This window comes from Nerophis lumbriciformis, linkage group LG33 (assembly GCF_033978685.3).
Source record: "Nerophis lumbriciformis linkage group LG33, RoL_Nlum_v2.1, whole genome shotgun sequence".
NCBI classification, from domain to species: Eukaryota; Metazoa; Chordata; class Actinopteri; order Syngnathiformes; family Syngnathidae; genus Nerophis; species Nerophis lumbriciformis.
The window spans coordinates 11,673,103-11,700,141 of NC_084580.2; the positions used below are offsets into that span (position 1 = coordinate 11,673,103).

General features: G+C 40.1%; 1 protein-coding gene across 2 annotated transcripts in view; it reads right to left on the reverse strand.

Annotated features, from left to right (window-relative positions):
- Positions 1 to 27,039, reverse strand: part of ipo11 (importin 11) — a 245,195-nt gene that overhangs the window by 76,624 nt on the left and 141,532 nt on the right. For both annotated transcript variants that reach the window (XM_061928189.1, XM_061928188.1), the window contains 2 exons: positions 22,391 to 22,506; positions 21,557 to 21,633 (listed from right to left, as the gene is read on the reverse strand). In XM_061928189.1, the coding sequence (XP_061784173.1) occupies positions 21,557 to 21,633; positions 22,391 to 22,506 (193 nt within the window). The remainder of the gene's footprint in view (positions 1 to 21,556; positions 21,634 to 22,390; positions 22,507 to 27,039) is intronic.

Below are 27,039 nucleotides of genomic sequence, written 5' to 3' on the forward strand. Positions count from 1 at the left end.
CTTTTTAAGTTTGCACACCCCTCTCCAAGAATATTAGCACACACAAACAGAAAACATCAAAGTTCAAACTCTAGTACATGGGTGTCAAACTCTGGCCCACGGGCCTAATATGGCCTGCCGTGTAATTTCACTTGGCCCTTGAGGCAATATCAAATTAACACTAGAGCTGGCCCGCTGATCATATACAGCGGCGGTGCCGCGGTAACACCGCATTCACCGCTAATTCTCATACTTGCCAACCCTCCCAGGAGACTACTTAATTTCAGTGCCCCTTCGTTTGATAATGAAGGTTGCCTCAGCTCAAAGCCTGAGCCCCGACATTAATGAACTAGCATCCAAGAAAAGGTGGCAGGTATCTGGCTTGGGCACATCAGATTCGATCAGTGTGTTGCAAACTGAGCAGTTTAAAGTCCTGAATGGTTGGTTTATTCATTATTTTATTTTCAAATTTATTAGCCCGTGGAAAAAGTTAATGTTGATATTTACCTCAGAAGGCTGCAAATAGAAAAGAGGCATTCAATTTGTATTTAAATTGTATTTGATATGCCATTGATATTTTTTAATTATTATTATTATTATTATTTGAAACTCGATTTTGCATGTCACTATAAAGTTATATAAGACTTGCTTGTTCAATATTTAATGCAACATTTGTTTGGGTCCCTATTAAAGGTTAATTTGTTCAACCTTGGCCCGCGGCTTTGTTCAGTTTTAAATTTTGGCCCACTCTGTATTTGAGTTTGACACCCCTGCTCTAGTAGGTAGGTCAATAATTTAACAGTCGGCCATGACCATCAAGTAGGTAATTAGGACATCATGAGCATACAGTTAACTGAAAAAAACTTTAAAAAAAAAAAAAAAAGATTCTTTGAGCTAGGGTTGTTCCAATACTAGTATTTTGGTATCTGTACCAAAATGTATTATGATACGTTTTGATACTATTCAAAATATATATATATATATATTTTTTTTTTTTACTATTTTGTCAAAATGATGGACAAGCGGTAAAAATGGATGGACGTATTGATGGATTATTAATCTACTTGTTCTTTTACAGTTAACATCTGGTGACTTACTGTTTTAACAGGTATATCTACACTTCTGTCAAAAAGTAATGAGCACTTATTATTCCGTTGTTTGGATATTTTACATCAATGTTGGGTGATACTACACATTTGGGTATCAATCCAATACCAAGTAGTTACAGGCCAGGACATACACCGGTCATGATTAAAATCCTTCTATGTTGAAGGACTTTTTTCCTGAATTTAAAAACATTAACAAAATGACAAAAGATTCTGTGATAATAAAAAATATTGACGTAATCAACCATGTACAGCTCTTGCACTTGGCATTGTTACAATCAATCTTTGTATAGATCCACCAATTTGTTTACACTTATGAGTGCTAACTTGCTGTTAGTGGTTAGCTATTGTATTTTGCTATGGGGTGTGAAGCATGATTCTTGATACTTGTAAGAAATGTAGTTTGTTGCCATAAAGGCCAGGATTAGTGATTTAGAAGTCACGAAAACACTGTGGATAAGTTGATTGGCAACACTAAATTGGCCCTAGTGTGTGGATGTGAGTGTGAATGTTGTCTGTCTATCTGTGTTGGCCCTGCGATGAGGTGGCGACTTGTCCAGGGTGTACCCCGCCTTCCGCCCGATTGTAGCTGAGATAGGCTCCAGCGCCCCCCGCGACCCCAAAGGGAATAAGCGGTAGAAAATGGATGGATGGAATTACACCACGGCGCGCCACCGGGGGCATGAAACTGTTATTTTTCCGAAGGCAGTATAGTACCTCTTTTGATTCAATTGTACTGCTGTACTTTATTAGTATCGGTATATCGTATAACCCTACTTCCAGTACAGGTTTATGGAATCTCAAGGTACTGAGAGGTTTACACAAATATAAGAATTAGCAGCACAAAAATGGAAAGTCAGCTAAACACATATTTAGATAAAAATAAAAAATCTGGGGCAGCCTTTTGTGAATATGTAAACACAGCTAGTTTGCCATTTTGCGCAATGTGTGTAAATAAAAGCTATTATTGTTCCCTCATGTGAGTACTCATTGGCACAATAATACAAACAGATTTTGCAAGCTCTCACTATCAGCCAGTTTATTTACACAGCAGTTCTCAAAGATATTCAGAGCTATAAGCACATATAGTATTCAATACTATATGCTACGTTCCATACCCCCCTGCAAAACAGCCTGTAGAGATACCCACACTGCAGTCAGTAAAAATAACATTTAAATTCATTGGACATAAAGCCCATGCAAAGCCAGCAAACAACTGGAAAGCCTTTTGAAAAACATAACAGTTCCTCAGCAGATTATAGGAATTAACATAAAATACATACCATATAAATGGAAAAATAAGCCCTTCGTTAATGTTTCTGCATTCTGTGTGTGTGTGTGTGGGCAAAACCATGAAGTTTCCCAGTTATTTTGAATCAAAAGTAATTAGCATCCAGTTGCACATCGTGTCTTCGCAATGAATATTTGCTGTCTTCTATGCAGACTGTTAGTGTGACAAAAACTGCTTTGATGAATCTGCACAAGTAAAACAAAAGAAACTTCAGACCAGTTGTGGCCCTGTAGTATCAAATCACAATGCAGCTTTCCCTCTTCAGCATCTCGTATGATCTGAGGTGCTAGTGAAGCACGTCTCTACAAGCCTTGAATGGCGTCCACAAGAGAAAACGTTTATGAGCAAGCTAAACATTGGCACCTTAGGCAATGAAAGAGCAGCGGTTCTGTTTAGATGGCAGGCAAAATGACAAAAATGCTTTGGGAGTGGAGGATACCCTTGAGATGAAGAGTCCTAGGAGAAGTGGTGACGTAACATGAAGATAACAGGGGCCGTGATAACAGGGGCCCTCAATAGGCGGCCCATGGGGCCTCATCTGACCAGAACCTTCATTTAGCCTGCTAAATGAAGGTCTATTGTTTAAATGTACGGCAGTGAAAATGAATTTTCCAATAAATCTGAATCTAAAATCTAAATCTAAAATCTAAATCCAAATAATGAAATCATTCAGTCTCAGTAGAAAAGTCCATTCACACAGTACTTCCTCCACTCTCCAAGGGCAATGGTGAGGAGTTAAATTCACAATTAAGCACCAGAAGATCACTCGGATAAAGAAAACAAATGGGGTCCGACATTTTCGCGTTATGCTTTAAAAAAGTGAAAAACAGGAAGTGTTACTTGGTTTTGTAACTTGTTAGTCAAATAAAAGCGGTCAAAAAAGGCTAAATATTCAGAAGATTAGAATGCTGGTGTTTAAAACTGCTATCTTTCCATCAATAATTTCATAACATCAGCATTTACCTCTGGGAATGTATGCATGTACTGGAGCATCACATTGTGGAGGAATGTTTTGTATGAATCGAAACACAGAGGGTATATACAAAAATGAAAAAACAAGTATTCTTATTCCAGGTTGAAGTCAGGCAGTGTAGCTCACTCACTAGTACAAATAAATCCATCCATCCCCAGGTGTCCATGTATGAATACAAATAGATTGATAAAATAATAAAAAAAACTCTGCATCTGGGTATTGCAAACCAATTCCCTTTCATTTCCACATCACCTTCCCCAACACTTCAGTGTGACGCAAATACAACAAGGATGATAAGGGCCCTTTTTTTGTTGTTGTAATTTTCTTTTTTCATTTCTCCTCCACTCAAAAAGTTTGTCTGAGTGAATTTACAAGTACTGCATTAGTATAATTTACATTTGTACAAATACATAGCAGGGATAGGCATACATACAATTGCTTTAGGAACAATGAGGACTATTACATTTTGATGTCATGTAAACACCAGATTACATTAAAGGCCTACTGAAATGCGATTTTCTTATTTAAACGGGGATAGCAGGTCCATTCTATGTGTCATACTTGATCATTTCGCGATGTTGCCATATTTTTGCTGAAAGGATTTAGTAGAGAACATGGACGATAATGTTCGCAACTTTTGGTCGCTGATAAAAAAGCCTTGCCTGTACCGGAAGTAGCAGACGATATGTGCGTGACGTCACAGGTTGTGGAGCTCCTCACATCCGCACATTGTTTACAATCATGGCCACCAGCAGCGAGAGCGATTCGGACCGAGAAAGCAACCATTTCCCCATTAATTTGAGCGAGGATGAAAGATTTGTGGATGAGGAAAGTGAGAGTGAAGGACTAGAGGGCAGTGGGAGCGATTCAGATAGGGAAGATGCTGTGAGAGGCGGGTGGGACCTGATATTCAGCTGGGAATGACTAAAACAGTAAATAAACACAAGACATATATATACTCTATTAGCCACAACACAACCAGGCTTATATTTAATATGCCACAAATTAATCCCGCATAACAAACACCTCCCCCCTCCCATCCATATAACCCGCCAATACGACTCAAACACCTGCACAACACACTCAATCCCACAGCCCAAAGTACCGTTCACCTCCCCAAAGTTCATACAGCACATATATTTCCCCAAAGTCCCCAAAGTTACGTACGTGACATGCACATAGCGGCACGCACGTACGGGCAAGCGATCAAATGTCTGAAAGCCGCAGCTGCATGCGTACTCACGGTACCGCGTCTGCGTATCCAACTCAAAGTCCTCCTGGTAAGAGTCTCTGTTGTCCCAGTTCTCCACAGGCCAATGGTAAAGCTTGACTGTCATCTTTCGGGAATGTAAACAATGAAACACCGGCTGTGTTATCCGGCACAACAGTCAGGGGGTGCATTCTACGGCGGGGGTGCGTTATCCGGCACAACACCTGCCGCAACACACCGCTTCCCACCTACAGTTTTCTTCTTTGCTGTCTCCATTGTTCATTGAACAAATTGCAAAAGATTCACCAACACAGATGTCCAGAATACTGTGGAATTTTGCGATGAAAACAGACGACTTAATAGCTAGCCACCATGCTGTACCAAAATGTCCTCTACAATCCGTGACATCACGCGCAGGCGTCATCATACCGAAACGTTTTCAGCAGGACATTTCGCGCGAAATTTAAAATTGCACTTTAGTAAGCTATCCCGGCCGTATTGGCATGTGTTGCAATGTTAAGATTTCATCATTGATATATAAACTATCAGACTGCGTGGTCGGTAGTAGTGGGTTTCAGTAGGCCTTTAAATCGCGGAAAATGACAAACAAAAAGTCTGTTTTACCACAAGGACCCCATCCACGGACCAGTACCGGACGGAACACTAACATTATTAAACACACCTTTTATATTTTTTAGGGCACCGATGATGATTTTCTTCATTTCTGATTCATTAAAGGAAACTTGCATTAAACAATAAAGTTCATGCATTTGCAGTCATTTTTTTTAAACAGTCGGCAATTTGTGATGTCACAGTTTGACGTACTTTTTAATGTGGGCATTCTAGTGTATCCTCTCTGCTCTGCTCTTGTGCCAAACTGTTGGCTGGAGCCTGGAGCCTTCTGTGTAATGTGTTCATCGACCTGCTCTAATGTCTATAAAATAAAACGAGTTTATTTGGTCACAACATTTTACTCAGGACGATTTTGTCAACATTGGCCACTACGAAGTTCAATAAATAGCTAAATGCTGCCAGTAAAACAGCGCCATTCCAACTCGGTTTTGTTCACCACAAGAAAAAGCTGCAAGTCACAATCTATCAGTATCTTCTTTTACTGTGTGTAAAGCGGTTGCCTGTATAATGTTAGTGTACTTACAGGGAGCAAAAGAAAAATAAATGTTTATAATCAAGCCGTATTGGGCTTACCATCTACTATTGTCATGCAGTGAAAGATGCTATGAAAGTTATTTTCGACAGCGTCTGAGAAAAAAAAAACAGCGCCCATACTCGTCTTCAAAAAATATATTTTGACAGTGTACAAGAGCGAGGCTTAAGGGGTGTGGTTGTCCGGGGTCATTTTTCATCTAAAAAAACAGCTTCTCTAAATGAACCGTTTTGCAGGCATACTAAGAGAGGGGGTTGACAATGTGATTGTGGTAAAAAAATGTACACCAAAATATACAGAACACAATCTAGACCACGAAGAAGTGTGTTAAATGTAGATTAGAATCATTATAGGCCCACTTTAAATAAGTACCGTATTTTTCGGAGTATAAGTCGCACCTGCCGAAAATGCACAATAAAGAAGGAAAAAAACATAAGTCGCACTGGAGCCCGGCCAAACTATGAAAAAAAACTGTGACTTATAGTCAGAAAAATACAGTACTTTCAATAAATGTATATCCATTTTGGAAAAAAATCTGCTTTTGTTCATTTAACCCTCAGGGGACAAAGGCTAACATTTTTGCCCTTTCAGTAAATATGCGTGGTACCATATTTTTCAGACTATAAAGGAGCACTTAAAATCCTTTCATTTTCTCAAAAATTGACAGCTCGCCTTATAACTCAGAGCACCTAATGTACGGATTAATTCGGGTTGTGCTTGCCAACCTCGAAGCAATTTTATTTGGTACACGGTGTAATTATAAATGTGACCAATAGATGACCATCACTATGGGTGTAAAAAAAAATCTATTTTAGAATGAATTGCGATTCTTATTTGAAACTATTCTTAAAAAATCGATTTAAAAAAAAATTACAAAATTAAAAACAAAATATATTAATTTTTTTAATCTGTCCTGTCCAGCCACTCAGGCAAATCGTATTTTTGATACAGGTGCCCATATCTGTTGGAAAGATTTACTTTAGAAAAGAGAAGTGTGGGACACTTCTCTTGTTGCCTTATTTGTATTTAAATGGCGTGGCGCAGTGGGAGAATGGCCGTGCGCGACCCGAGGGTCCCTGGTTCAATCCCCACCTAGTACCAACCTCGTCATGTCCGTTGTGTCCTGAGCAAGACACTTCACCCTTGCTCCTGATGGGTGCTGGTTAGCGCCTTGCATGGCAGCTCCCTCCATCAGTGTGTGAATGTGTGTGTGAATGGGTAAATGTGGAAGTAGTGTCAAAGCGCTTTGAGTACCTTGAAGGTAGAAAAGCGCTATACAAGTACAACCCATTTATCATTTATTTATTTAAATGTTTGGGTCGAATTTTACTGAACAAAACCAGTTTTCTTTTAAGTAATACAGAAATGTATCACAGCTATTTATTTTATGTAGTTAATCATAGAACTGGCACTCAATGTTTTTAAAATTTTTTAATCGAGAATCGTTTTGAGTTCTGAATCGAATCATTACCCCCAAGAATTGAATTAAATCTAATCGTACGGTGCCCAAAGATTCACAAGAGATACCAAAGCCGTGTATTGCTTGTATTCCTGTCACGTGACTTCTTCCCAGAAGTGAAAAAAGGTGGTAGTCAACCAAGCCAAAATGGCTGTTGTGCCGAAAGCAGTCTGCACACACTGAGTACGCAAGGGGCCTAGATCAATGGAATCTATTCCTATACTTTACCAAAAAAAAAGATTTGTGGAGTGATATTAAGGATTATCCATCGGTGGATTCCCCAGACATATCAAACCATTTTATTATCCAGACGTAAATCAACAGATGAAAACGAGAACAAGCATGGAGGCCTACAACTTCTTTGTATGTGGCTGGTTCAAGGAAATTGTTGTTAAGATTCTCCAGGATAGATATGGAAAAAATATGGAAAGTGAAGGTTCGCTGGGAAGGCTGGAGAGTTAAGACCAACAGTTTCTTGTTTGAGGTAAGCATACATGCATATGGTAAATGTGGTATTTTTCACTCTCAGTAACAGTGAATGAATACACTTGATCTATCAAAACTTGGTTTCAAATTTGAACCCATGTCACAAATAACCCAAAATGATATCTGATTTACCTTTGGAGGAGATCTCACAGCTGTTAATAACTATAGAGCCATTTCCAAGTTATGTGTCCTAGCTAAAGTTCATGAAAAGTTTGTTAGTGAACAACTTAAGAATTCTTAGACAACAATGGTCTGCTTTTTCAACATCAATCAGGTTTTAGAAACAGACATAGCACCATAACCGCTGCTATCCAAGTTGCGAATGACATTATTGAAGCATTAGATTGCAAAAAATATTGTGCAGCTCACTTTGACCTTTAAAAATAATTTGATACTGTCAACCATATCATTCTGGCAGAAAGACTGCACAGGATTGGCCGAATTCAGCATACTGTAAAGTGGTTTTAGTTAGCTGGGTCCTCCTTGTCTTTTCTCCCTGTATTAATTGGTGTACCTCAGGTTTTCATATTAGGTCCGTTATTGTTTTCCATCTATGTAAATAATCTCTGTGATAATGTTTCGGATGTTGCGTTCCATTTTTATGCAGATGATGCAGTTATATATTATTCATCCCCCGCTATTGCGCAAACCCTTAAACTCCTGCAGTTTGCTTCTGATGTTGTTCAGTCCCAGCTGACTCAGCTGAGACTAGTGCGTAATAGAAAAACATCTAAGGTGATGTTATTTTCAAATGGTAAATGATTGCCATTGAACACTCCAAAAAATATCAATTGCTCATAAGGTTCTACTTGAAATGGTCACAATATATAAATACTTGGGGATTGTTATTGATGAGAATTTGCCTTTTAAATCTCACATTGAAAAACTTGTGGCTAAACTTAAAATTAAATTGCGATTTTTCTTTTCACTGTAAGTTAGGAAATGCTTGATTCTGACCACTTTTATGCCTTCGCTAGATTATGGAGACTTGCTTTTTATGAAGGCACCCAACACTTATTTGGAAAAAAAACAGGATACTTTGTATTACGGTGCCTTACGTTTTATTACTGGTTGTGGCAACCTGGTCCACCATTGCACTTTAAATGCAAAGACAGACTGTCTATATTTGTCAGTGTGCAGATTTTCTCGATGGATGGATTTTATATTTAAATCACTTCTTGATCTGGTTCCCCCTTATTTGTGTTATTTTATGTGTAGCAATTCCAGTCGCTACAGCTTAAGGTTGCAGGACATACTTACCATGTCTGTTTCTAAGGCCAACACAAATCTTGGAAAAAAAAAGCTTTCAGATATGCTGCTCCAAGGTCATGGAATAACTTACAAATGGGGCTGAAGTTACCTGAGCGGATCTCTTTGGGGGAATTTCAGACCATTTTAAATGATCAAGAAACTGTTTCTATTGGGAATTGTACCTTTTTTCATAGTTGTTTTTATTGAAACGTGTTATCCATTGTTTTGACCTATCACATGTTTTTATGTTAATATGCAGTATTTAAGTAATGCATTATTTTAACTGTGGTGTGTGACTGCTGCTTTTTTTGTTGTTCTTATATGTATTTTTGTAACTTTGTGTTGCTGTCCACTTGGCCAGGTCACTCTTGGAAAATAGATTTTAATCTCAATTAGTTTTTTACCTGGTTAAAAAAAAAAGGATATTAATTGAATACATTCATTTTAAATCCCAAATAAAATATCAAAATATGTCCGAGAGTGACAAGCGGCAGAAAATGGAAGCCTGGATGGATGTTCAATAATTTACCAAACATTTGATTCCTTTGTGAACCCAGTGCCTGCACAAAATGTACAATTGTTAATACTCTTGTTTTTGTACACAAGGGAGGAATGTGTGTCTCCTAGGCTATGTCTGGAAAAATTGCGATGTAAATCCGTACACACATTCAACTATGTGAACTTGTGCGTAAAATTGAGCTTCAGCTGCTCTAAGTAAAAACAGTAACATCAATGGCAACATTAGACCGATAAATCTGTATTTTGTGGGCCTTACACATGTTGTATATAACAATAGTCAATATGGTCGTGTAATTTGGTCTATATTGTAATTTTATATTTTATTTTTGGAGTGTGTTAGAGGGCTGATGGTCACTAAACACTGCAAGAATGTTACTAATTTAACAAAAAAAAAAGCATGTTTTTTTTTTGTATGTTTATGACCGGTAATATATTTTAGAACTACATTTAGACTTTTTATTGGACGGCGTGGCGCAGTGGGAGAGTGGCCGTGCGCAACCCGAGGGTCCCTGGTTCAATCCCCACCTAGTACCAACCTCGTCATGTCCGTTGTGTCCTGAGCAAGACACTTCACCCTTGCTCCTGATGGGTGCTGGTAGCGCCTTGCATGGCAGCTCCCTCCATCAGTGTGTGAATGTGTGTGTGAATGGGTAAATGTGGAAGTAGTGTCAAAGCGCTTTGAGTACCTTGAAGGTAGAAAAGCGCTATACAAGTACAACCCATTTATCATTTATCATTAATTAGTCAGGAAAACGTCAGAACGACCACAATTGCATGCTTCTTAATACAGCTGCGCACGTGCCAGGTATCACACATGGCGCCTCTCCTTTAGTTGTCCATACTCTCTATACACAACTCAGAGCGATACGTGTGGACTGCAGGCTGACACCTGGTCAATAAATGATTTTAGCAAGTATAGGTTGGCAAACAAGCCAAAAACGTTGATACTTCATTGAGAATATAGACCACATTGCACACAGTGCTGAAAATCTGTCAAAATGTTTTAATACAACTTTGGTAAGCTACTTAGCCGCACCACTTGATGAATTATCGGCGCATTACGGCTACCGTACTCAAGACGTACTGTGCTTCAACAAAAGGGTATTATTATAGTGTGTTTATAAGGACCACAAAATAACTAATTACTCTTAGGAGACATTATCTGGTGTCTTGTTTTGACAGATTTTGAAAAAATTACTTTTCTTACTTATTGGATCCTGCTGTATTTGGGATCTGCATAAGTCCTGAAAATGTGCGCAGGTCCGCCATTGTAGCCCACGCTGTAGTAAATAAGCTCTTTCTTTTTCTCCATACTCTTGTTGTGGAGGAGTCATCCTATGCTGTTGCCATTTTTAAAAACAAGTAGCCTCCAGTTCTAACTTATATCTGTCAGTAGACTCACTATGGAAGTGCTAAAAACTACTGATTCAACGTAAACAAAACCGCCCACAAAACGGCGCATCCGGAAGAGCCGGTCAGAAAGCAGCTTGAATATGGTCTGTAAAACTATCTATGCAACATTTTTACCAAAGAACCACCATTACATATTATGTAGACCAATGGGGAGTAAAAAATGTAGAAAAAAAAAATCATAATATGACCCCTTTAATGTGCCTTATTAATGTGCCTTATTTGTATAAAAATAGACCTGAATAGACCTAGTCATCGGCAGTGCGCCTCATAATCCGGTGTGCCCTATGGCAAGAAAAATATAGTACTTTGGCCATAATTTGTCTTGTGCTACTCCATTATACATGTTTTTTCATGATAAATACCGGTAGGACAATACACCAAAGCAACGTTCCCTCTAAGGTGCGCGCCTGCGCAATTGCGCACTGCTCAAGCGTCCTCTGCGCTCAGCAAATATATGCCGCGCACCAAATCAAATCCCATCTGAATTCTAAACAAAATAAACACATTTATTTTGTGTAATTTTGCAATGCAACTCTGAGTGACAGTGACAACAAGCGGCCCTAACGGTGTTCGTCAACACCGTTCAATTGAACACCGTTCAATTATTGTAACGTCTATCGAGATGCTTCGAGGACAGGAATTATATCGATCACTTTATTGAGCAAAACTGTTTATATTCGGCCATAACCACACCAAAAACATGAGTAAAAAACTTCTATCTCGAAAAACTATTCATTTTCTGCCGTACAAACCAGGCCAAAACCAACTTGTCATCTGTCACCAACACGCATACCACTAAGCCACTGGTGCGTTTATGGCCACACAAAAAGTCGGACAACTCAAACACCACACAAAGTTACACTATGACTCCTCAGTCATACGTGTGCTTATTCTACTGTCATTTATTATTAATGTTAATTTATTGATATTAATCATGGAATGCTGTTACTAGAGAAAGTTACAGGATTGCACACTTCATCCTATGCTTACATTTCATTGTGCAACATGAGGATGTTTAAGGGGAACTAAATGTGATCTCTGAAAGGGGTACAAATGATTTCCAAAGCAGGACCCCCACCCAGACATATTGTACAATACTAATCCATAGCTTATGAAAAACAAGATTTCTTTTATTTTCATTACAAGTGGGCCAAATCACTAATATTACTAAATAATCTCATGAAAATGACTCCTCTCGTTTGAGTGTTATTATAAAAGATTGGTTTGAGACGGGTGTGCTGCTGGTATTGCCATGTGTGATGTTGCTCACAAGTGCTCCACTGAATGCTCAGGGAGTTTTTGTGTTTGCTCATACACATGAACAATTAGAGGGAACATTGCACCAAAGGTAAACAGGACATATAAATCATTCATTTTGCAAAATGCATTCAAACATTTTTGATTTTTCTTTTACTTTCTTTGCTCAAATCTCTCAATCATTTTCAGCTCTTAACAAAAACACCAACCATGGAATGTGTTTTTAATTTATCGTAACCCTTTGAATGCCTTTTGATTAATGTCACAGATTAATATACATTTGCGTAAGATTATATATTTTACTCATTTAAACCTGAGACATTATCTGATCAAAAGGCCTTCAAAGGGGTCAAAACCTAAAACAACATAACATGTTTGATAGTTTTGTTAATGACTCAAAAGTAAAAAAAAAAAAAATGAATTCAAAATTTTACGACCTTCAAAAACTCAATGACTTATCTTTTGTTAGGCAAAGAAGATAACTCAAATCAAATGTCCCCAGAGGGTTAATATAGTAGGGAACATATACATTTTACAACGTTATCAAGATTTGTGACTGGAACTGCTGAAAAAAACTTTCAGCCCAATGAGGATAACGGAGAGACAAGAAAAAAGCTGAAATTAAAATATGCAAATGAATATAAGGTTTCTTCACTGTCCTTTTTGATTAAAAGAAACTATCCAGAACTTTCCACGATGCCACTGAATATGATGCTGCTACTCTCATCTATTTTACAACAGATTAAAACATTCATTTCCATGTCCTGCTGCGTTGTTAATTATGCATTACAAACCTATTGAAAGTACAAGCGCAGCCTTTTACCATATAAGTTGGTTCTCTCAAAATTCAGTGCCTTCATTTATTTAAAAGGTGTTCCGTTGCTTTTATTACTCATTCAATGACATTAAATACATGGGGTAAAATATGAATGAACATTTGAGCCAATATGTGAAATGCCTACCAGAAACACTGTTGTCTATGCTTCTTTACATCTCACATGCCACAGTGATAAAATGTGTCCTACTTTAGGATATGCTTTGAAGTGTTACAGAGGAAAAAGTGCAAGCACCAGTCAGGCCAAGGCAAGGCTCTTGACATTCTAATTAGGGAATTTGTTGCTCCAGTTTAGCTGTGATGAAGCGAGGCACTTTTATCAGGCAGGCCAGACCACATACCTGGCAAGCTGCACCACCAATCCCAGCCAGACTCCTTTTCATGGCCCACATCACTGTACTGCTCTCCACGGGAAAAATAAATGAACCACCGGATGCTGCGATAAAAGTCGACCAAATGTGATAACTGACTAATTTGACAAAAAAACAAATTGAAGGACAAAGTTGATTTATTCATTAAATGTGCCATGAATATTTCTGTAAATGCATGCCTTATTCCTTGTCCTGTCCGCTACATTAAAGTGACAATGAATTTTCGAATTGTGTGCTAATTTGCTCTGAACTGCTCCCATCCTTTTTAAACTTATCTTTCTTTAGCGCAACATGAGATGGGCTCTTCCGGGAAAAATCTAAGTTCATTTAATGCATTTAGTGAGCCTTAATTGTGCTAATGTGACTTCCAAAATATATATATTTTTTCAACACAAGACAGAAAGAGAGCAAGAGAAAGGGTGAGGTTTAAGCAGTACGTCTGACAAGTGTTGCCAAGTACTTTGAAAAAGTAATTTGATTACTAACTTCTCCTTTGAAAGTAAATTAGTTACTTTACAGATTGATGTATTTTACAAGTAACTACCGTATTTTTCGGACTATAAGTCACAGTTTTTTTCAGTTTGGCCAGGGGTGCGACTTATACTCAGGAACGACTTATGTGTGAAATTATTAACACATTACCGTAAAATATCAAATAATATTATTTAGCTCATTCACGTAAGAGACTAGACGTATAAGATTTCATGGGATTTAGCGATTAGGAGTGACAGATTGTTTGGTAAACGTATAGCATGTTCTATATGTTATAGTTATTTGAATGGCTCTTACCATAATATGTTACGTTAACATACCAGGCACGTTCTCAGTTGGTTATTTATGCCTCATATAACGTACACTTATTCAGCCTGTTGTTCACTATTCTTTATTTATTTTAAATTGACTTTCAAATGTCTATTCTTGGTGTTGGGTTTTATCAAATAAATTTCCCCCAAAAATGCGACTTATGCTCCAGTGCGACTTATATATGTTTTTTTCCTTCTTTATTATGCATTTTCGGCAGGTGCGACTTATACTTCGGTGCGACTTATTATCCGAAAAATACGGTAAGTCAGATTTTAAGTTACTTTGTTATATATGATCTGATCAGCGGCATCTTTGGGAGCCCAAATCAAACCTAGTCATTGGGCCTCGTCACATAATAAAAACTAGATAATTTACCACTTTGTTACAAACTACATTTTGGGGCTGCATGCTTGCATATGCACAAAAAGCTACCGCACACCCCTTTCCTTGGCATAGATGAGATACAGTCGTGATCAAAAGTTTACATACACTTGTAAAGAACATAATGTCATGGCTGTCTTGAGTTTCCAACAATTTCTACAACTCTTATTTTTTTGTGATAGAGTAATTGGAGCACATACTTGTTGGTCACAAAAAACTTTCATGAAGTTTGGTTCTTTTATGAATTTATTATGGGTCAACTGAAAATGTGACCAAATCTGCTGGGTCAAAAGTATACATACAGCAATGTTAATATTTGGTTAAATGTCCCTTGGCAAGTTTCACTGCAATAAGGCGCTTTTGGTAGCCATCCACAAGCTTCTGGTTGAATTTTTGACCACTCCTTTTGACAAAACTGATGCAGTTCAGCTAAATTTGGTGGTTTTCTGACATGGACTTGTTTCTTCAGCATTGTCCACACGTTTAAGTCAGGACTTTGGGAAGGCCATTCTAAAACCTTAATCCTAGACTGATTTAGCCATTCCTTTACCACTTTTGACGTGTGTTTGGGGTCATTGTCCTGTTGGAACACCCAACTGCGCCCAAGACCCAACCTCCGGGCTGATAATTTTAGGTTGTCCTTAAGAAGTTGGAGGTAATCCTCCTTTTTCATTGTCCCATGTACTCTCTGTAAAGCACCAGATCCATTGGCAGCAAAAAAGGCCCAGAGCATAATACTACCACCATCATGCTTGACGGTAGGCATGGTGTCTTGGGATTAAAGGCCTCACCTGTTCTCCTCCAAACATATTGCTGGGTATTGTGGCCAAACAGATACATTTTTGTTTCATCTGACATCACATGGACAAAGATAAGACCTTCTGGAAGAAAGTTATGTGGTCAGATGAAACAAAAATTGAGCTGTTTGGCCACAATACCCAGCAATATATTTGGAGGTGAAAAGGTGAGGCATTTAATCCAAGGAACATCATTCCTACCATCAAGCATGGTGGTGGTAGTATTATGCTCTGGGCCTGTTTTGCTGCCAATGGAACTGGTGCTTTACAGAGAGTAAATGGGACAACGAAAAAGGAGGATTACCTCCAAATTCGTCAGGACAACCTAAAATCATCAGCCCGGAGGTTGGGTCTTGGGCGCAGTTGGGTGTTCCAACAGGACAATGACCCCAAACACACGTCAAAAGTGGTAAAGGAATGGCTAGAATTAAGGTTTTGGAATGGCCTTCCCAAAGTCCTGACTTAAACGTGTGGACAATGCTGAAGAAATAAGTCCATGTCAGAAAACCAACAAATTTAGCTGAACTGCACCAATTTTGTCAAGAGGAGTGGTCAAAAATTCAACCAGAAGCTTGTGGATGGCTACCAAAAGCGCCGTATTGCAGTGAAACTTATCAAGGGACATGTATCCAAATATAAACATTGCTATATATACTTTTGACCCAGCAGATTTGGTCACATTTTCAGTAGACCCATAATAAATTCATAAAAGAACCAAACTTCATGAATGTTTTTTGTGACCAACAAATATGTGCTCCAATCACTCTATCACAAAAAATAAGAGTTGTAGAACGTATTGGAAATTCAATACATCCATGACATTATGTTCTTTACAAGTGTATGTAAACTTTTGACCACGACTGTACATCAAGACTGGCGTTGACATGGAAATGTGTGTTGGCTCAAGGTAACTCCATAGCTGCTGTACGTGCATTTCTTCTACATTCTGTGGCTATTTCAGGGACACACAGAAGTGATACTGGGTAACAGTTCACATAAAAAAGTGCCATCTTTTACTCCTAAAACTGATTGATGTGCCCATCAGAGACATATGAACAATTCACCTTGCCCACATGCAGACATCTGGGATTTATTCAAAGTAGATTGCGATGTAACAAAAAAATGTGCTTGGATTTGTACGTGCAAACACAAATACATCTGATTTTTTACTTGCGTATGCCGTTTTTTGGATTTGAACATAGGTCTATTTTTAGTAGGAAATCCACGCAACTCTCTTTGCGTGAGTCCCCTGGTCTTTTGGAGACTGGATTTGTAAAAAAAAAAATGCCATAATTTATTTGGCTAGATACGGTTATTGAAATGCCAAAAATGGGGACCTAATTTTGATATGTACTCTCATCTTATCTTTAATGTAAGTAATTCAGAGACAAACAATAATACTCCACATATTGATAGAAAGGAAAGAACTGTGACAAGTCTTTAAAGTAAACACATAATAATTGTAGACAAAATTAGGTCACAAAATTAGCTTTTTTCCAATGATGCCATATTCACTAAAAGGAATATGATGGGTAGACCTAGAACAGGGGTCGGCAACCTTTACCAGTCAAAGAGCCATTTTGACCAGTTTCACAAATTAAAGAAAACAATGGGAGCCACAAAAATCTTTTGAAATTTAAAATGAAATGACACTGCATTCAAAGTTTTTTTTTTTTGCTTTGTGCTATGTATAAACCAAGGGTCTCAGACGCGGCCCACACCTTAATATGAAAATTGAATGTTACTGCGTCCCGCGGGTTTTATATAAATGGCGCTTGACAGCGTCATATTTGCCATCCCTCCCACTTTTTCCGGAAGACTACGAATTTCAGGGCAAGTATTCTCTTCGAACGTGCCATGATGGTACAGCATTTAGCGCCCACTACAACCAGCGTGCCGGCCCGGACACACGTTGTATGGGGCTTCTACTTGCTCACATCAGTGACCGCAAGGCATACTTGGTCAACAACCACACAGGTTACACTGACGGTGGCGGTATAAAAGAACTTTAACACTCTTACTAATAATGCGCCACACTGTGAACCCACACCAAACAAGAATGACAAACACATTTCGGGAGAACATCTGCACCGTAACACAACATAAACACAACAAATACGCAGAATCCCATGCAGCCCTAACTCTTCCGGGCTACATTATACACCCCCGCTACCAAACCTCGCCCACCTCAACCGACGCACGGGGGGGGTTGATGTGTGGGGTTGCAGGGTTGGGGTGGGGGCGGGGTTTGGTGGTAGCAGGGGTGTATAATGTAGCCCAGGAGAGTCAGGGCTGCATGGGATTCTGGGTATTTGTTCTGTTTACGTTGTGTTAAGGTGCAGATGTTCTCCCGAAATGTGTTTGTCATTCTTGTTTGGTTTTGGTTCAAAGTGTGGCGCATTATTAGTAAGAGTCTTAAAGTTGTTTTATATGGCCACCGTCAGTGTAACCTGTGTGGCTGTTGACCAAGTATGCCTTGCTGTCACTTGCGTGTGCAAGTAGAAGATGCATACAACAAAAGGCTGGGCTGGCACGCTGTTTGTACAGATTGTAGAGGGCGCTAAATGCTGTACCATCATGGCACGCCCTTATTATTATTGTTAGGGTGAAAATCGGAGAATACTAATCCCGGGAGTTTTCTGCGAGAGGCACCGAAATTCGGAAATCTCCCGGGAAAATCGGGAGGGTCGGCAAGTATGCAGCTGAGCCGCATCAGAGTGATCAAAGAGCCGCATGCTGGAGCCACGGGTTGCCGACCTCTGACCTAGAATGACGAAATAAACAAAAAAAGTTTTTTTGTTTTTTTTAAAACACCTAATTGAAATTCAAGCACAGAAAAACTTGATTTCAGTCTTGCAATTAATATATATATATATATATATATATATATATATATATATATATATATATATATATATATATACACACACATATATATATATATATATATATATATATATATATATATATATATATATATATATATATTGCACAGCTTAAGATGAAACATATGTAGCCGTCTTCTTCAAGTCCTTTGCTCCTAAATCCGATTGATTCCAATCCATGCTGTGCATGATTAAACGCTCCAGTAAGCCAATAAGTCTACACCAGTGTTCATATTAGTCGGTCTTATTCACTGTTGGCAGAAGTACCAAAATCAATACTGTTCACCACCACAGAGAAGGCCCCACAACACTTAATTCTTACAAGGTATGGCAAAAGTCAGTGTGTCCCTGCTTCAAGCCGATGATAAATCACCCAGTTCTATTCAATCCACTAGTCAGAGCTCAACAACAGTGTCCCTGACTGAGGCCGAGCCAACGCCAGGATCAATAAAGGCCACTAATCTGAAGTAATTAAACTGCACCCAGGTTCATGATTTGGGATTGCACTAATTGTATTTCCTTATTGTGTAAAACAATCTCGGTGATTTCTCAGGATAGGGTGGTACAATGTAAAGTTTATTACTTGCCATCTGCTTAGAAATGTGTCTTGTTATTACCATCACCATACAATCTGTTCAAACAGATTTAACCTTTATATAGTTTTCCCCTATTCAGAATTAGATTTGTTTCCCCAGTGATGAGGCATTTTACACCAATGAGTTTCCCAATTCCCCAGTCTTTGCTTGTAAGTGACTGGATGTGCTGTAAAGTATTGCACATTAAAAATACAAAATGTTTGTTTTGTTCCCTGAAAGATATTTTTCTGTTAAATTGTGTCTGATCCGGCTCTACATTTTCCTAGCATTTGACAGTGTCTTAGACTTGACCTTGTTTGGTGCCATGTCTACAGCATGTTACCTTACGATGTGCTGGTGGAATCATCTGTCATCCTGACAGTGTGTTTGCATATGCATGAAGCCTTTTTAGTTTACTGACAGTTGTATGAACACTGAAATGAAGTATGCCACAATGTGAAATGACAGCGATAGGGAGCATAATCCCTATCCTGATCACAGCAGAACAGCACAACAAAACCTCACATGATTAGGAGTGGAACGGTTCACAAATTCTATAGTCGGATCTTGACACGGTTTTGTGACCCCGTTTTCAGCTCGGTGTACATTGTTGTTTTTTGAAACACCCCAGAATACCATTTATCCCAATAATCAACCATTACTATTTATAAATTGTGGTTCATACAAAAATATCTTATACAATAAAACTTAAAAAAATGGCTTCGAAAGTGCTGACCCTTGAATTAGTGTTAACAAAAAACATATTTATATCTTAACCAAATTATATACCATCAACATGAAGTAAAGCAAGCCTTATCAGCACTAGTTTTCTTTGTTTAAAAAACCCCCCAAAAAAACGTCAGTTAAATAAATGCATAAATCCCTACATTTATAAGTCCCGGACACATGATTTCTCCAGATAAACGTTACTTATCCTTACAATGACAGCATTTTAGTCACGTTCATGTAAATTTTTGTGATATTTGGCGTTTAACAGTAGATTACGTTTTTATTGGCCAATTCTGTGATTCTATCCGCACGGTTAACATGGATATATGGCCAATTACACGCTCCAAACTGATTAGTAACAAAGAAACATGATCTGTACACTAGTGGTCCCCAACCTTTCTGTAACTGCGGACCGGTCTACGCTTGAAAATTTGTCCCACGGACCGGGTGTTTTTTTTATTTTATTTTATTTATTTTGTCATAAAAAATACAATCATGTGTGCTTACGGACTGTATTCCTGCAGACTGTATTGATATATATTGATATATAATGTAGGAACCAGAAATATTAATAACAGAAAGAAACAACCCTTTTGTGCGAATGAGTGTGAATGAGTGTAAATGGGGGAGGGCTGTTTTTTGGGTTGGTGCACTAATTGAAAGTGTATCTTGTGTTTTTTATGTTGATTTAATAAATTAAAAAAAAATATATATATATATATATATATATGTATATATATATATATATATATATATATATATATATATATATATATATATATATATATATATATATATCTTTATTTTTTTATTTTTTTTTGAAATTTATTAAATCAACACGGTACCGGTCCGTGTATCGATTGGTACCGGGCCGCACAAGGAAAAAGAAAAAAAAAAAAATATATATATATATATATATATATATATATATATATGTATGTGTGGGGAAAAAAATCACAAGACTACTTCATCTCTACAGGCCTGTTTCATGAGGGGTTCCCTCAATCATCAGGAGATTTTAATGGAAGCATTCACATACCATGGTTTATATAGGGCACAGAGTGGGTGGGTACAGGCTGGCGTAGGGTCGTGGTGATTGGCTCATGTGTTACCTAGGAGGTGTTTCCGTCTGTGGCGGCATGCTGATACAATTTCGCTGCGCTTGTTGAGGGATGACAGGTCTGGACGGTATATAATAAACAGTTTCTCTTTCAAGCATAGGTTGCATCTTTTATTACCACTATTGTAAGGTGTGCTGAATGCAAGAATTTGCCATGTTATTGAATATTCAACATTATTGTCTTTGAGGTCCCAAACACATTTGGGACCTCAAAGACAATGTTGAATATTCAAGAATTTGCCATGTTATTGAATATTCAACATTATTGTCTTTGAGGTCCCAAACACATTTGGGACCTCAAAGACAATGTTGAATATTCAATAACATGGCAAATTCTTGCATCCAGCACACCTTACAATAGTGGTAATAAAAGATGCAACCTCTGCTTGAAAGAGAAACTGTTTATTATATACCGTCCAGACCTGTCATCCCTCAACAAGCGCAGCGAAATTGTATCAGCATGCCGCCACAGACGGAAACACCTCCTAGGTAACACATGAGCCAATCACCACGCCCCTACGCCAGCCTGTACCCACCCACTCTGTGCCCTATATAAACCATGGTATGTGAATGCTTCCATTAAAATCTCCTGATGATTGAGGGAACCCCTCATGAAACAGGCCTGTAGAGATAAAGTAGTCTTGTGATTTTTTTTCCCACACATACATATATTGCGCTCTACTACGGTATCGAGCACTATTTTTTGGATAACCTTATTAAGACATATATATATATATATATATATATATATATATATATATATATATTTTTTTTCTTTTTTCTTTTTCCTTGTGCGGCCCGGTACCAATCGATACACGGACCGGTACCGGGCCGTGGCTTGGTGGTTGGGGACCACTGCTGTACACCACACACACACTTCAAGCTGTGTCAAGTCAACCAAACGGTTTAGATTTTTTCTATAAACTGTTCCATCCCTGATAGTTGCTTACCCAGTAGAGCTGACATGTTCTGGAAAATTCTGAGCAACTCTGGGGTGATGGCTGGACTATTTTCCAAAGTTACATACCTGCACAAGAAGGAGAAGGTAAATAGTTAATTTAAAACCACATAACCTGCAAGCGAGCTCAGGAACATTGAAAATTCTCAGTCAAATACCCTTTTATCATTGCAAGTGGATTTGACTTAAATATATGAGATTTTATGCAAACATATTTTGATCTTATATAATCAAACCTACACAGTATACTGACATAAAGAGAGGCAGCGGAAGACTGACAGATAAAAGCAAAAATCTTGTAAACAAATCAAACTGACATATTGAGCTTGACTGTTTATCACAGAAGATAAAAAAATGTGCGGCACACGCACAAGCCCTCACACGTCATGCTAATCCTGCAGCTTTACATAGGAATACAAAAGAGAGGAAGATTAAGGACAGAGTTAAAAAGAGGAGTGATGACAGGAGAAGAAGAAAAATGTAACACCTGCAAATTCCCCATCACTAAGTCAAACCTTTTTGCAGGTGCAACGAAAGGTTATCCGACTTTACAATGGTATCGGAAACATTAACTGAGAAGACAGATTGTTAATTGAACATAATGTATCGAGAGCTCTATCACAGTCTAATTGCCTACAAATGGGCAGATTTAATATAGAATACCACGGTCAACCCACTTAACACTTCCAACGTGCAAAGTGTTTGCATTCGGTCCCTATTTACTCCAAAGTGAGCGGATAATGAAGTTGACTGATAAGTGAGAGGAACACATGGTATGCATAAGCAATTAAGTGTAAGATATTGACTAGCAACCAGTGCTTCGTACCAAAGCTCCAGTCCATCCTCCAGCAAATACACATGAGGCGGCTGGGAGACGTCTGTGCTTAACTGGATGACAGGAAGAAGGAAGGGGTACAAGTTCTTGCTCTCCGCCCCGAGGCCCTGTGGGAAACAAAAAAAAACAATACAAGTGGTGAGTAGTATCCACCTTATGGGTGTTCTTGGCAGGCCATCTGAGAAGAGTGAAGCAGGCAGGACAAATGTTAGGTAAAGTTCAGCAGTCCACTAATTGATTCCTAGTACAACAAAATATATCAAAGCATTCTGTTCTGCCTGCGAGACTAAATTGTCCCTTTTTTTCCATTACTTGAACATAACTTTTTCTGTTAGCAGGAGGCATCTGGTGTCGGAACACGTACACTGCTCCTACTCTGAATAACAAAGTGTCACGGATCAAGGGACGTCCAATCGACTTTGCAGTGTTTCCCACAGGACTGCAATTATCCATGGTGGTGGGTTGGAGTAGCTAGATGACGTCACAATTTTTAATTTGCATAATTGGATATGACACATGCATGTAATTGTAATGGGTGCTGTAGGACATAGATAACATTGTGGGAAAGACAATATGTTCTACATTGTAATTGTGTTTGTTTCATCATCGTGCATATACAAAGAAAAAAATGTTCTGTCACTTTTTGTCATTTTTCTTAAAATGTAAAAAACAAGATGGCGTTATCTGTGAGTGCTTTGAAATGATGAAGGCAGCAACCACTGGTCATTGAGAAGAGCGAGTCATGCTTCAAAATTGTTCAATAAAACCAGAAAAAGTCACACAATTTGTTGCTGGTCGCTTTTTTAAGACTTAAGTCGACACGGCTCTAAATACTCGCTAAATAAATCCAAGATGGCGGCGCGCACAGACGCAGCGGCTTACGGCTCTCCATTTCAGTTCTCTTTCTTCCTTCTTTTCTTCATGTTTTTTTTCCTTTTGTGCACCACCTGTACTGCAAACACCCGGTACACCCGCCAGTCACTCTTGGATATCGGTAACTCGCACCAGATATCTGTTTCGAGCGACTTTCACCACGAGCACAACATCCCAGATGACATAGCGAGAGCACAGGGCTCTCCGTGGTTTGTTGTCGGGTCTGGGAGACGGCGTAGACGGAGGAGGGAGAGGAAGCAGAAGCGTGGCCGCAGGTCCGGCGTCTTGCTCAGGCTTAGGAAACAACCCCACAAGCCACCTCTACCGAGCCTGTTCCTCTCTAATGCCAGATCCCTTGTACAGAAGATGGACGACCTGGAGTTACAACTTGCTGGAAACCGCTATGTTCGGGACTGTTGTGCTATGATTATCACCGAAACCTGGCTTCACCCGGAAATACCCGATGCTAGCATGCAGCTAGCCGGACGCACTCTGCTTCGCCGGGACAGAACTAAGGACTCCGGTAAGAGCAGAGGAGGGGGGCTCTGTATCTACGTGCAACAACGGGACAATCACTGAACAGCACTGTTGCCCGGACGTGGAGTACATGTCTGTTAGATGTCGGCCTTTTTTTCTCCCGAGAGAGCTGTCTGTTGTTATCATCACGGCTGTGTATATTCCACCGGACGCCAAAGTAAACACAGCGCTCTCTCTTCTGCTGAACACCGTCAACGAACAGCAGTGGGCCCACCCCGACGGTGTTCATATCATAGCAGGGGATTTTAATAAGGCCAATCTGAAGACTGTACTCCCTAAGTTCTACCAGCACGTGAAGTGTTCTACAAGGGGCAAGAACACCCTGGACCACGTGTATACCAACATAAAGCACGCGTACAGAGCTACACCCCTCCCCCAGCTTGGACAGTCAGACCATCTTTCCCTCCTGCTCTCTCCTACCTACACCCCCATCAGACGCCAGGCCAGGCCTATCACAAAGACTGTTATGATCTGGCCTGACGATGCACTCCCCAAACTTCAGGACTGCTTCCAACACACAGACTGGGACCTCTTCCAACAACAGGAGCTGGAGACAGCCACAGGAACGGTGCTGGACTACATAAAGTTCTGCATCGGGAATGTGACTGTGGAAAAAACCATCCGGGTTTACCCCAACAAGAAACCCTGGATGACCAGCCAGGTCCGCACACTCCTCAGGGCCCGCGACGCAGCCTTCAGGTCAGGGGACAGGGCACTGTACAGTGTTGCTAGAGCCGACCTGAAGAGAGGGATTAAAAAAGCAAAGGCGGACCACAGGAGGTGCATAGAGTCCCATCTGTCCAGCAAAAACTCACGGGAGGTGTGGCGGGGCATTCATGACATCACGAACTTCAGAGGCTGCAATATGACAACTGCGGATCAGAGTGCGACACTGGCAGAGGAGCTTAACTGTTTCTTTGCCCGTTTCGAAACCCCCCAGCGACACTCATCTGCTCCAGCCCTGCCCCCGCCCCCACCGGGCTCCGGCGCCACTCCACTCACTGTACAGGAGCACAGTGTCAGACGAGTGCTCCTGGCTGTGAACCCCAGGAAGGCTACCGGACCAGACGGAGTACCTGGAAAGGTGCTCAGGACGTGCGCCCACCAGCTCGCTCCCCCCCTCACCAGGATCTTCAACCTCTCCCTGGCTCAGGCAGTCATCCCATCCTGCCTGAAGTCATCTACAATAATCCCGGTGCCGAAGAAGTCTCCCATCACCAGCCTGAATGATTACCGACCAGTGGCCCTCACTCCGGTAATCATGAAGTGCTTCGAGCGACTTGTTCTCCAGCACATCAAGGACCATATCCCTCCAGACTTCGACCCCCACCAGTTCGCATACCGGTTGAACAGGTCCACAGAGGACGCCATCGCTGTTGCTCTCCACTCTGCTCTGAACCACCTGGAGCAGCAGCAGAGCTACGTCCGGATGCTCTCTGTGGACTATAGCTCTGCCTTCAATACAATAATCCCGGACAGACTCTGCAATAAACTGGACACTCTTGGCCTCCCCCCTCTCACAAACGCCTGGATAAGGGACTTCCTAACGGACCGACCCCAGAATGTGAGACTTGGCCCGCACCTCTCATCCTCCCGCACGCTGAGCATCGGCTCCCCACAGGGCTGTGTGCTGAGCCCCCTCCTCTACTGCCTTTACACCCATGACTGCAGTCCGGCCCACAGTGACAACCTTACCGTCAAGTTCGCCGACGATACCACAGTGGTCGGGCTCATCTCCAGGGGTGACGAGGCTGCCTACAGAGAGGAGGTCCTGAAGCTGACGGCCTGGTCTTCGGAGAACAACCTCGCTCTCAACACCAGCAAGACCAGAGAGATCATCGTCGACTTCAGGAGGAGCAGCACCGACCCTGCCCCCCTCTACATCAACAGCGAGCGTGTAGAGAGGGTCCACACCTTCAGGTACCTTGGAGTCCACATCTCTAATGACTTCTCCTGGACAGTCAACACCACATCAATCATCAAGAAGGCTCAGCAGCGGCTACACTTCCTTAGAGTCCTCGGGAAGTACAACCTGAAGCCTGACCTGCTGCTGACCTTCTACCGCTCGTCCATCGAGAGCCTGCTGACCTACTGTATTACGGTATGGTACGGCAGCTGCACTGCAGCAGACAGGGAGAGGCTGCAAAGAGTGGTCAAGACGGCTCAGAAGATCATCGGCCGCCCTCTCCCCTCTCTGACGGACATCTACACCTCCCGCTGCCTCAACAGAGCCAGTGCCATCATCAAGGACAGCACCCACCCTGGCTCTGACCTGTTCCACCTGCTGCCCTCTGGGAAGCGCTACAGGTGCATTAAAACCAAAACAAACAGGCTAAAGAACAGCTTCTTCCCCAGGGCCATAACCATCCTGAACGGACTGCCCCATTGTCCCTCATAACTGCCTTCTCTTCGGTGCAATAACCCATTCCACCAACCACCCTGTTTTTTTTTTTTGTTTTTTTTTTTTCTGTTTTGTTTTTTTCATGTATATATTCATTTCACACCATATTCATTGCACTTCTACATTTTTTATATTTTTATATATTTGCACATTGTTTTTCTAGCATGCACACATCGCACTGTATGGAATGGCCTCAATCTCGTTACCTTGAGTAATGACAATAAAGCTGATTCTGATTCTGATATTGTGAGTTGACACTAATTGTTCCTGCTACGTTCTATTCTCTAGCACAGTGGTTCTCAAATTGGGGTACGCGTACCCCTGGGGGTACTTGAAGGTATGCCAAGGGGTACGTGAGATTTTTTTTAAATATTCTAAAAATAGCAACAATTCAAAAATCCTTTATAAATATAAATAAAAACCTATCTTTTTTTCCCAAATAGTTCAAGAAAGACCACTACAAATGAGCAATATTTTGCACTGTTATACAATTTAATAAATCAGAAACTGATGACATAGTGCTGTATTTTACTTCTTTATCTCTTTTTTCAACCAAAAATGCTTTGCTCTGATTAGGGGGTACTTGAGTTAAAAAAAAATTCACAGGGGGTACTTCACTGAAAAAAGGTTGAGAACCACTGCTCTAGCAGACTAGGTGCGTATGTGTGAAGAAGCAAAGTTATGAAGCATACCGCTATCTACTGTACGGGAGTTGTGAAGACCAGCTACATTCACAGACAGTACCATTATAAATGTGTTTATAAGGCAAGGCAAACAGATACCACCTTAAATGAATGTATTGGAAATACAGACATGCTTTTTGATTGCA